The sequence below is a fragment of the Astatotilapia calliptera genome, chromosome 23 (genome assembly GCF_964374335.1).
Source record: "Astatotilapia calliptera chromosome 23, fAstCal68.1, whole genome shotgun sequence".
In the NCBI taxonomy this organism is placed as follows: Eukaryota; Metazoa; Chordata; class Actinopteri; order Cichliformes; family Cichlidae; genus Astatotilapia; species Astatotilapia calliptera.
In genome coordinates this window covers 2476405-2489257 of record NC_137443.1, presented here as the reverse complement: position 1 = coordinate 2489257, position 12853 = coordinate 2476405, and the positions used below count along the sequence as shown (strand labels likewise).

General features: G+C 42.8%; 1 protein-coding gene across 3 annotated transcripts in view; it reads left to right on the top strand.

Annotated features, from left to right (window-relative positions):
• glis1b (GLIS family zinc finger 1b) overlaps positions 1 to 12853 on the top strand; it is an 82878-nt gene that overhangs the window by 30449 nt on the left and 39576 nt on the right. For all 3 annotated transcript variants that reach the window (XM_026158907.2, XM_026158908.2, XM_026158906.2), the window contains exons 3-4: positions 5972 to 6164; positions 7406 to 8915. In XM_026158907.2, the coding sequence (XP_026014692.1) occupies positions 5972 to 6164; positions 7406 to 8915 (1703 nt within the window). The remainder of the gene's footprint in view (positions 1 to 5971; positions 6165 to 7405; positions 8916 to 12853) is intronic.

Here is a 12853-nt window from a genome sequence, read left to right as displayed (position 1 = left end):
ATCAAACTTATTGGTAATGTCACAAGAACAATAATGGTGTGCTTGGTTTCAACGTAATTTTATTCTTTCATGAGTTATTTACAAGTTTCTGACCACTTATAAAATGTGTTCAATGTGCTGCCCATTGTGTTGGATTGTCAATGCAACCCTCTTCTCCCACTCTTCACACACTGATAGCAACACCGCAGGTCACCATGGTCACCACCCGTCTTGAGGAGTTTGCCCCCTCACATATACTAATGTGCCACAAACAGGACTTTAATATCACCAACCATTCCCATGTTATTACGGTGTATCCATATAAATGGCCCACCCTGTACTTAAGCTACAGTAAGCACATCTTCTATGGGCTTTTAGTGGACTTAACCTCATAGTAAGCCATATATTTGTCAGACTTGAGTGCAATAGCACAAATTTGCTGAACTCAAGCTCAGCAAACAGCTGCTGCTGCCTGTGTCAGCATCCATCAGTCAGTCTGGTCATACCTTTAGTAATGCACAACTGCCTCAATATAATTTTAATGGGTAAAACAAAAAATATGAAAGGGGAAGTTAGCTGTAGAGAGAAAAGATGTTTTTGTTCCAGGCTATAAACCTGTTTATGTCTGCTCGTTTGAAATTTAGAGTGTGTGGGGATCAGTTGGCTTTCGTTTTGGAGCCAGCGTCCAGTAGCCATTTTGAGGGACTGCAGGTTTTGATTCTTCATGTTGGTTTAATGTTTCCAGCTTCGGATATTGCCCTTGTTCCTTGCTGGCTCATTTCTTTGTTCCTCTATTTAACGGCTGTGTTGCCTGTGAGCTTGTGATGAAGCCGTATAGGCTGCTCAGCCATGATCCATTCAACTATATTAATGGATTACACAGACACACATTTCTCTTTCTCAAGTGTTTTTCAGAACATAACAAGAAAAAAATTCAAACTCAGAGCCAAGGGAATGTAAAGTATGATGCATAGCTGCTTCGCTCAATAGGCGAGTCATAACCTCTGCATAATCCAGAGAATGATCACCTCTCGCTCTTTCATTCACACACACACTCTTCACCTGTCATTCTTGTTGGATGTCTTACATTTCACCTCAGTCCCTGATGCTCTATCTGGCTCCCACCTCCTGATCAAACTAGGCTCTAACACACAATGAAATGTTCAACAGTGAATTAGCATAGCACATTCAATATAAACTGATTTTACGTTTGGATTTGGTCCAAACCTCCATATGGCTGAGGAGGCTGCTGTTTCCCCAACCAGAGCATGACTGATTCTGTTAATGTCACAAAGCTCTAAATCACTGGAGCTCCAACTCTCTGCAGTGAAGGGATCAAGAACTTTAACACTCATGAAACACTTTTACTTCAATGTCCTGGAGAAAATCAGAAGGTGCCTCTTGTTGAAGACAACCCCTGAGTTGCAACACCTGGATACGGGGCTACTTAAGCAATACTTGGATGTGAATATTGGACACAGGAGCATAGTATGTTCATACTTTACATCTAATTGGAAACTGCTGGAAAATTGCGTGTAGAGTCCCACATAAGATCATAGGAAGTCAATAAAACTTTGTGTAAGTGTAACTTTTACTGAAAGAATACACAAAAAAACACCTGTAGATTACTTTGCATGTGCTCAGTGCTTTTTTGTTTTGCTGCTCTACACAATTTTTGCTCAAACATATTTAATCGATCAGGTTTCAGGTTCAGGTTTATTCATTTATATTGCACATTTACCAACAACAGGGTTGATCAAAGTGCTTAACAATCAGCAAAAAACAGCAAGAGATTAAAAGTTAACAAACAAACACACCAACAAACATCAAAGGTGACATAAAACAGGCCTGATGATGGTTAAAACTAATTTGATCCAAAAGCCAAAGTAAAAAAATGAGTTTTAAGACGCGATTAAAAAGAATGAATAGACTCAGAATTGTGAATAGAAGCGGGGAGACTATTCCAGAGTCTAGGTGCTGCAGTTGCAAAGGCCCGATCACCTCTGGGCTTCAGCCGGGATCTAAGTTGTTCTGAGAGCATCTGGCAGGATGATCTTAGTGCCCTCCTGGGCTTGTACAAGCAGAGGAGTTCAGTCAGGTAACTGGGTGCCAAATTGTTTAAAATTTTAAAAGTAAGCAAAAGAATTTTAAAGTCTATACGGTGTTTGACAGGGTCACATCATCATTAATTTTATTCAGTTTGTGGTTTGTAGGTTGGGCAAACAGATGTAGTCATAGTTCATATTTCTCTGTTTGGATCACGTGGCTCTTTCTTTGTACCCAAGAGGTTTTATGTCCTGCTGACTACTTCCTAGTCCGAAAAGGACAGAGACAGAAGAGTTTTGCTGTCCAAATGAAGGACAGTGCTGTGCATATTTTAAATATATAAAGAAACAAACTTTTGAATTTGATGGAAACAGATGAGACAGGACCTCTATGTAACATCTCGTCTTCTTTTAACGAAGTCTGGGACCTGAGGAGACCAGTTGTTGGACTCGTGGGAAACTTGTCTCATTCTTGTCTGATATAGAATCATAGCTGCCCCACAGTCCTGGGTTGTCATAGTTTTGTTTCATTATGTGCCAGATGTTTTCATCTGGTGCAGTCCCCAGGTCAGTCGAGCGCTCTTCTACCACCAAGCCGCGCTGTTGGAATAGCCACAGTTTGGGGTTTAGCATTGTTGCTGTGAAACCTGTATATGCCTTTAAGCATTGATGGTGCCTTTCCAGATGTTCAGGCTGCTAACTCCATATACACCCCTATAGCATCAGAGATACAGGCTTTTGAACGGAGCATCTCGTATTTTCCAAAAAGAATCTGACCAAATTACAGTTTTCCACGTTTCCTACGTCCATTTTAAAGAGCTTGGCCCAGAGAAGACGGCAGTGTTTCTGGATACACTCACATGGCTTCTTCTTTGCTTTAAACCTGCCTTTGTGGATGGCACAGTGAACTGTGTTTAAGACAGTGTTTTCTGGAAGTGTTCCCAATCTCATGGTGTGATTTCCATGGCAGAATCATGCCTGTTTTTAATGCGGTTCCCTCTGAGGGCCCGAGGATCACGGGCCAGTGTTTAGGAATTGGGTTTGTAGTTAAGAGTTAAAAACACAACTGTTGAATTTCTTTTTTCCTGCACATTTTTTTTTAATATAATAAAAAAAATGTAGAAATTGTCTAAACACCTTGAGCCACACAAGAACCTTAAGCAAGTAAATATAATGTCAGATGAGCAAAAACAAAAACACTTCACATGTTGCACTGTGACAATTTATATTTCACAAAAATCAAGCCAAAATGCAGAAACCGTATGTGAAGCATTACGTACACCCTTTTGAATTGTGAGCTGCTGGGAGGTTATTTATGAGGCTGTTATTCTACAGTGAAAAGATTATTCACAGGAAAACACTTAAGACAGATGCACATCTTCCCAAGAGTGGATGTCCCAGCAAACTCACACAGGTCAGACTGCGCAGTGATGAGAGAAATGTAAAAAAGCCAAGAGCTTCATCTCTGACGGTACAAATAGAAAAAGACTGAGTGGGCTGCCAGGAGAAAGCCTCCTCTCTCAGAAAAGTTCGAAAGAGCAAAGCGGAGATGTTTGGCCATAATGCACAGCTCCACGTTTGGAGAAAACCTAACACCTCATACAAATTGTCAAGCAAGGTGGTGGAGGGGTGACGATTTGGTCTTGCAGTCATTGCAGTCATTGAGCCAAACGTGAAAGTGTTTTAAAGTCAAATGCGAGACCGTCTATTGGACAGTGTATTAAATCTTGGGGTGTACTTAGTTCTTCACATAATGCTTCTGCATTTTGCATTGAATCGACAATGACGAGGTGAACTACGTCATATTATGTTGTTCGTCTCAGGTTATATGTCCCTAATTTAAAGACGTTCAAAGGACATAAATTATTATATCCTGATATATAAAAGCTTAGAAGTGACAGAGGGTGCACTTTCTTTCTGTTTAGACTGTCCTGCAAAACAGCAAATGAATTCTACACCTGTTATTGTAAATCAATTTTAAGACAGGTTATCATCGTTTCTAGATATTTATCTTGTTTATCTCTGTTTGTAATTCGTTTCTTTTCCTGCAAACATCATTATTGTGGAAGGGAGTAATGAACACTGTCTCGTATTTCGTATTTTGTTTTTTTATTATTAATAAAGGCTGGTAACTAGGACATATGTGTGCGAGTGCATGTGCATTCAGTCAAAGCCTGATTGATTTCTAACCTAAGGCGGGGAGATGCTTGGTTCACATCGTCGGGCCTTGAAGATTTCATACAGAAACTCATTTGTATACACTAACCGGTGAGATGCTCGGCCAACAAATGGTAAAAATAAATAAATAAATGAAATAAAACAAAGTGGAGCAGTCCAGATTTTGATAAACAGAGTGATTTGTGTTGCTTGAAAACAGGCGAGAGCTGAAATTCATCTCGCCTTCTGTTAACAGTTTTGAGTGAAAGCAGCGTTGTTCCCTTGGCGATGCTGCACTGTTTGCGTTGCTCGCTTTGCCTTTTCTCTACTTCTTTGTGTTTCTGCTGTGACCCACGAAAAGACAAACGCAGCGGAGACTTGGGCTGTAGGAAGGATATGTGAAAATATGTTTGTTAAACTGAGGATAACATGACCACAAAGTGCCCTTGTTTTCTCTTGTCTTTTGTTCATTCTTATAACCTTTTTCCCATATTCCAAAACATTCCCTCCCTCTCTCTCTTCTGTTCTCTTTCCATCTGTTACTAATGTTGTAATAGCTTTCTTACGCCTTTCTTTTTCCTTTTTCATAAATCCCTATTTTTGCACGTTTCACTACATTTAGTAGATTTTCTCCTTTACGTGCTTTTTGTCTTTTTTTCCTTAATGTTTTCTTTCACATACAGAATAGATGGTTGGTTTTATTAATTATAGCTTGTAGTGTGTGATAACATTATCAGTAATATTGTTAGCAGAAAATTAAATTTAAGAAATTGAGTTAAGAAAGTTGGAACAGGGGACGCGCAGTCGCCTGCACACGAGCGTGGGGATATCGACTTACCCTTCAAAAACATTTCCTCATACACCAAGCCCTCCCTTCTCTCACATTCATCCCTCTCTTTGTTTTTTTATTACATTTATGGCCACAATCATAAAGTATGCAATCTTCATCAAGTAATCGCATTAGACAAACGTGTTAAAAAACACATTTGAATAAAATGACAGGTTATGACAGATTTGAATTTAACACATTTTCCTGTTTTTTTTCTTTAGTCAGAAAAATGAATTTTGACTTAACTCCTCAGCAGTTATGCTCCTTTTATTTATTTGTATATTTTTAATTGTTATTTTTTCTGAGATGATAAACATCTTTGTGTTTAGTGCAATAGCTCTTGATTTTTATGTTAACTCACCGCCTACTTACATTAGACTTGTTACAAAATATAAATTAGCCAGTGAAACAAATAAATGATAAAATGTGATAAATGATAACAATTAAAATGATTGATATTTAATTTTTTTAATTAAAGGTCTTGAAAGATAAAACAGTTTCACTTCATTTGGCTGAGTTAGCTCTTTTTCCAAAATGACATTTGGATTAGAATTTCTTCGTTACTCCAGCACTAATATGTGACGTTATTCTTACAGCCACCAGTCGGATATTGCCAAAGAGCTCTCTGTGTATCACTCGACGCGGTGATAGTTGAGGCAGCCAACAACTATTCCTCGAGAGAATATTCATAATGTAATAGAGTTTCAACATGTCCGTGATTGCATGCATCCCATTGTAAACTGATTATTTTCAGCTGGCTCTTTTTCCAGGACGGTCAGCAGATCACTGAGCTTTAGCTTTAGCCAACTTTTAATTTGAGAGTAACATCGGGTCAGTGTTCTTCTAGCTAAAACCATACCTTGATATCAGCACGCACAACGCATGTGTTGGTCTGCTTTGACAAAAGGTGTGCAGTTTGTGAAGTAGACTATTTAGTAATATTATCTCTGTCCATTTCCAGTGAATGGGACCTACTGCTCAGAGAAGGATGCAAATGCTGAGCTGGGCAATGCCGAGGGCCCCCTGATGCGATGTGGGCAGAGCCTGCTGCTTCCAGCGGGAGGTCATTCGGAGGGGCTTTACTCCCAGAGCCTCCAGTGCAGCAGACCTACACCTGACCTCCTTCTGCAGGATGGGCCTCATCAAGACGCCAGGTGAAGTGTCACTGTTCCCGTTTGATATCATATTTTTCCACTTCCAGTTCTGAATGTTTCCTGTTTGGTGTAGTGTTACTAACAATATGCAGGTACAATATGGTTCTCATTATGTTTGCTATTGTGAATCAGTTGCACACATATGTTGCTAGACAGCATTGCCCAGCGGCCTCATAAAACACACTGAAGTACAACATTTATGCTACACTAATGCAATTCCTCCGTGTGCAAATTGTGACTACTGTTGGTCAAGGCAGAAGTGGATTTGTCCTCCTTCTCCCTCCCCCGACTCCTCTCTCTCTCTCTCGTCTTAGCCATCCGGCTGAAAGCGTCTGGACAGACTTTCATTTCTCCCGTATTGTCTCTCAATATTTCCAGTACAGCCGAAGAGGAAATGAGGCTACCGAATAGAAAAAAAATAAGAAGAGGGGTCAAGTCTTTATTAACAGCAATGATGACAAGGCCTGCCAGTGGCTTTCTCCTGTCCCAGTTAGCATTAGTGCTGTTTTTTCCTGGGCGTGCTCTGGGGAAGAGACAAAGACGACAGCCAGGGAAAAAGAGAGCTCTTCTCACATCACTCAGGGGCTTTGGACAAAATCCATAATGAGCCAACTGACAGGAATGATTATGTAGGAGATCACAGCAACGCATGGAGAAACATGACCTGGGTTCCCCATTCAGCAAGGCAAAGATTCCCACCATAATACACAGTATTGTAAATGGTGACCCTTCATAGGCTGCAATTATACCACCAAAACAGGTGACTCCCTATTTATCCCCACTGTTGGGTTGGGTTTAACCCCTTTGTGTCATCAAAGCCCGTCAGATGGACACACCAGCCAGTGGCCTCTCGGTCTCAGTCGCCATCCAACCCTCCCCCTCGCTCTATTATTAGTCTTAAATGCCCATTCATATCCCCTCACTACAAGAAGATCCTCTTTCATTTATTCATTAAAAAAAGCCACTTTGGATTATCAACAATTTTCTGTTGCTGTTCGCTTGTCATGGTCTATTCCATCCATAACTCCCTTCTGATACGGGAGGCTCAGCTGAAATATTTTAGGTTATTGGGACCTTTTACGTGATTTTCATTTTAAACTGAAGGAAAATAGAGTATGAAACGACAGTATGAAAAGGCAGAACACTGACAGCGATGTTGGTGGGAAGGATGAACCAGCCTGTCTGTCAACAGGCACTGAGCTAATAGTGCTCACATTCCTTTTGTATTTTTCTCCCCGCAGATCCTCCTCTGCCTTCGGGAGGACCCTGCCAGGGGCCTCACCCAGCCTGGGCTGCGGCGCCAGCGGCGTTCGCTCCTCTCTCCCTTACCCAGTCAAACAGGAGAGCTCGATGGGCTACAAGATCTCCAACGTGGAGTCTTCATCTCAGGCTGGATTTCAGGCCCACGCTGCAGGCCAAGTTTTGGAGGTGGCCAGGGATGAGATGGTTGGGTCACTGCATATTAGCAACAGCGGTAATGGCGTATGTGCAGTGAGCGGTGTAGGTAGCGCTGTGCCAGGAGACGCAGGACAACCGTTTAATAATGAAGATGGCTCCTCCCCGCTGGCTTTGTCTCCAATTGGCTCCCGTCATTCAGCGCGGCTGCTCAGCGCTGGCAGTCTGAAGAGACGCTGCCTGTCCCTGGCCTCGCAATCCACCGCCGCTGCTGCCACCGGTTCCCCATCAGCTGTTGGCACCGCTTCTGAGGAGATCAATATCACCGCAATCATCTGCTCCTCCTCCCAGATGTCGATGGTCGCCTGCGTCAACGGGTTCCGTGCTAACCTCTCGCCAAGCAACACCAGCAGCGCCGGCTTCTCTTCCTCCTCCTCCTCCTCTACTGCTTCCCCACCCTCTAACTCCTGCTCACGGGAAGCCCCCCAGAGGCCCCCACCACACAGCAGCCCCCAGCAGGCTGCACTGCAGGAGAGCTGTCAGCTGTCCTCACCTGCCACCTGCCTGTTGTCTCTTTCCTCTTCCTCATCCTCTTCTTCAGTGTCATTAGGGGAGCCGGAGCAAGGCCAAGGGCAGAGCCTGGGGCTGTGCGAGGAGCAGGGCTCCATGCTGCAGGGGCGTGGGGCTGGAGGAACAGCTGAGGGAGGAGGAGGAGGAGGCTCAGACGGGTTGGGGCTACTGATGAGTGGGGCCCTGATGTCTGGGACTCTGCATTCGGGGCCTCAGGGTGGGGGTCTCCCAGATGGGGGCCAAAGATCTGGGGCTGTCCTCAAGCAGGAACCGCTCGACGACTTCTCTCCCAGCGAAGACAAACTCTTTCAGCACCACTATCATCATCACCATCACTTAAGTGGGCGCAGTGGGAATCTTCGTCACGCTCACCACCCACCTCGATCGGCCATGCCTCCGCCTTACCACTTGCACCAATATGTGGGGCCCACTCCCAACGGCCCACTACACCATCACAACCAGCAGACAACTCCAGGCTCTTCCCTCGGACTCAAGCCAACCTCAGGAGGCCCTGCGGTGGCCCACGCAGCCCCCGAGCCGGAAGAAGTCGGAGGAGGAGGGCTGGTGGATAAACAGGTGTGTCGCTGGATTGACTGCAGTGCTGCTTTTGAGCAGCAGGAGGAGCTTGTGAGACATATTGAAAAGGTCCACATCGACCAACGCAAAGGTGAGGACTTCACCTGTTTCTGGGCTGGCTGTATTCGGCGCTACAAGCCCTTCAATGCACGCTACAAGCTGCTCATTCACATGAGGGTCCATTCTGGAGAGAAACCCAACAAGTGTATGGTGAGTCATCATAAACCACTAAGTTCTTCTCCCACCACAGACCAAAGCCAAAAGATTCAAAACATATACGTAGAATATTGTAAAACATCCCCTCGTAGTCAGCGTTCTTATTCCTTCTGAAGGTCTTCGTTGTATTTATTACTTTAATATGAGTGTAGTTTATCTCATAATTGAAACCATCTGGGATTTTTTTTTTGTTTAAATTAAATACAAGCACATATTTCACAACATAATACAGTAATTCAAGAAGATTTTTTTTCTCAGAAAGATACATGTTGTATCCAGAAAAAAAAGGACTGGCCTTGCTTCACTGCTGATTAAATTTCAACAGAAACTCTTATTTTGTTTTGGTTGAGAAACAGTTATGATTGTAATTCCCGTATTTCAAGTGGAACATGCAAAACACAAAAGAGTTTTTCTTCCACTGGAGATGTGAAATGCCGTAAGAGCAGCAGTCCTTCGTCAGCATAAATAGATTTGCGGTTGTATTTGCAGGTAAGGCTTCAGGTTGCACAAATCAACACACTAATCAGCGTCAAGCTGTCACCTCCCAGCGTCCCTTCACGAATGGAAAATGCCCTCCAACCTTTAAAACGATTCAGTCCAAATACACAATTAGTGCACAATTTGTGTAGCAAGAAGCCGTGTTTATTTTCACGGGCACTTCGTTTTTTGAGAAGGGATTCAGTCGTGAAAAGCCAACGCATGTGGTTAACATAACCAAACAATGCCCACATTAAATGGGAGCTTTAAAAGTTTAGCTGTCCCACAAGTATTAAGTGAGTTGGATTCATATCCAAGGCAAACATGAGGAGAAATGTAGTCTGGAGAAGTGAGACACGGAGGCTTCACCCAAATCTCTCTCTGTCAGCGGTCTTCTTCAGGTTGAAGAATTCATCCAAATCCAAATGATAATTGAAAAAATGTATTATATTTCTGTAGCGCCTTGTTCTCCAGATCTTGTTTGTTTTCCTAAAAAACCAGTGGCTTGTGAAATGAACTAAAGGGAGAGGCTGGTTTTACCGTCCTTGTGCGCTAATTAAGACATTCATGCTGAATCTACTAATTCTCCTGCTTGCTGTTACACATCTGCTGACCGAAGGCAAAAAGACACAAACTCAACTGTTGCTGCTGTTCTCCCTGCTTTGCGTCACTCTGGGGTATTAGTGTCTCTGCTTCCTTGGCTCAGTAAAAATTTGGAAGTAATTTGCTGTTCGTGCCTAAACTGTTAATTCAGCTTCAGCGTTGCGTTGTATTACAGGCTTTCATTTGTCCCTTTTTTGTTGTTGTTGTTGTTGTTGTTGCTCATTAAAGCAATGTGTGTTTGCACAGCACGTCTGGTGACACACAGCAGATTTATGCGTTTCGTATAGGTGTGCATAAATGTTGCGCCGAGGTGTGTTTTTGGAGATGTTTACCACATGTGAGAGAACAATTCGTCTCAGTGTGGACACGACGCTGGACTTTGTCTGCGGATGTGAGTCACTGTGAAACTCACCTTAACCTCCTGTTTATGCTCAATGCATGAAAAAACAAAGTCACGGCAATGGCAGTACATTGAATCACTCTCACAATAGGAAGTATTGATTCCATGTGCAGTACAATGAATTGTAACACTCGTGGTTTCCCCCCAGAAAAAACCAACATAAATAAGAAATGATTTAAAGCTTGCATCAACACATCTAATCATCTGGGATTTAATGTATGTTGATCCGGGACTTCAGCAGATAAACTCTGAGGCCCTGGGAAAATAAACACACTCTGTGTGTGTGTGTGTGTGTGTGTGTATTTGTAACTCTGTTTGTGTTTTTGTAGTCTATACACGTTTAAGTAAATGCTCTGCCCTCATTGGAAACCTTGTGTCTCTGTGTGCGTCTGAAAACCGTCTCAAGTACCTTCTTAGTTTTTCTTTCTTTCTTTTTCTGGTGTCTGGGTACGTGCGCTTTTTTCCACTAGCACTGATGCCTCTTGTGCTCCTTGTGCTCATGCAATAGACAAAGGCATTCAAGAATTCGAGCAATTCATATAGAGGAAACAGATGAGACCTTCTGTTTTAGGACCAAATGCTCTAGAAACAACAGGGCTAATCCTTTTATTATCTTTCTAGCGGCAGATTCCAGCAGGCGCTCATGAAGCGAGGCCTGCCCGACATCCAAACATAACACATCTCCCCCCCCCTCCTGCTCCATATATACACTCTTTCTACTTTCTTCATGCAGCTGCACAGGAGTCGCTTCATGCTGCATCTTGACGGCAAAAAGTCATTATCACAACACACAGTCGTACCTCGTCCCCTGCGTGGGTCTGTCACCTGGCTAATATCTTACCAAATGTCCCATTTGAGAAATAAGTCGACGACTGAATTTGAGACTCTTAAAATGTTGCGCTACCTTTTTAGAAAATATTTTTTGTTCCTATTCTCTCCAATTAAAGCCAGCCCTGAGTTGTTGCACAGGGCAAGCAAATGCCGAGGGACACACGGGCGAAAAGGAAACAACATAATCTCTCTGCAATATCCTGTTGTGTTTCATGCCTAATTCACTTGTTGTTTTAGTTTATTGCATTTTTTCCTGCGTCTGCATAAATATTAAAAATATATCCAGCAAGAGCAGCCCTGTCATGGTCCTAGACTTTGATATTGTTCTTCTTTGTCAGAGGCCGGCCTTGTGGATTTGAAGTGTCTGAAGGCTGCACTGGGAGCTATGAACTTCAGAAAACATCTTTCTTAAACCGCTGAAGCTCTGTGTGCAAAGGGCGGCGTGTTTACATGGCACAGTGACTTCAGGCAAGAGTACAGTGTTGTGCTCTTTATTTGGTTGGTTTGGCAAAGCAGTTTAGATCAAATGTTGGAGAAAAATGTGCTCATAAAATTTTAAAACATTGGTGCGCTTTAAATGTTTTTAAAAGGGGCTTATGTTGCGGCGGGATGCAGGATTCATTCTGCACTTCGAGCATAAATAAAATGTTGCTTATTCCAAGCTGTTTGTGCTAAATGTCATAGTAATGGTCTTTCAGAAGGACTTTGTAATTTTAGAACAAACACTGTTGATGCGGTGAATTATGCGCAGCACATGGCAAGTGCAATTTTGTTTTCATATGGAAACATTATTAAAGCTTCATATAAATATATATGTTTTATGTATTTCAGGTAAAATGATTATTGAGTAGGATCTTGTGACATAAGGAGACGTTTTAACTATTTCAAACGTCTCTATAAAATGATACATTTAAAGGTTTTCGTGTTGCTAAAGGCGAGTCAAAGAGCCGCTCTTCCATTTCACAATGACAAAAGCCAGCCAGCATTAGCTGCTTAATAGCGCTCTTTCTAAACGTATGCACATGTGTGTATACGGAGACAAACACCAACACACACGCTCGCTCTGACTGACACACAGTCAAAGGACTTGTTGAAGGAAAGTTGGATGTTGAGGCCTGCTGGAAAAAGGCATAGATCATGGAATTTCCTCTTTCTTCACTGGTGTGAAACCAGCTAACATATATATTTAGATTTACTAGACTGTTTTTTGGAAGAGAGTGGCTGCGTCCCTCTGCAGCAGACGCTCAGATGTAGAGTGCAGCCTGCTGCCAAGATGCCGTGTGTTTCCTGGAGTAAATGGAGTCTTTTGTGAGCAATCAGCTCAGGTGCATGAGATAAAACAGGGAGTGCCATTAGCTAATTAAAACTGAGGTTCAGCACATGACCCGACTTTTCCTCTGAATGCTGCCTGAAACTGGAGCTGTGTGAGCAGCGGGTGGCGAGTGACGCAGATATTAATGTGCCCGTATGAGCCTCGGACACTTTAGAGGCCACAATCTCTGAGCCCAGCTTCTGACTCCATTCACAGGTATTCATATTAAACTTTCAAGTAAGATCAATATATGAACAAGCCAAAAGCTCAGACTGCTCTAAGCACTCAGCTTCAGAAATGTCTTTTTCT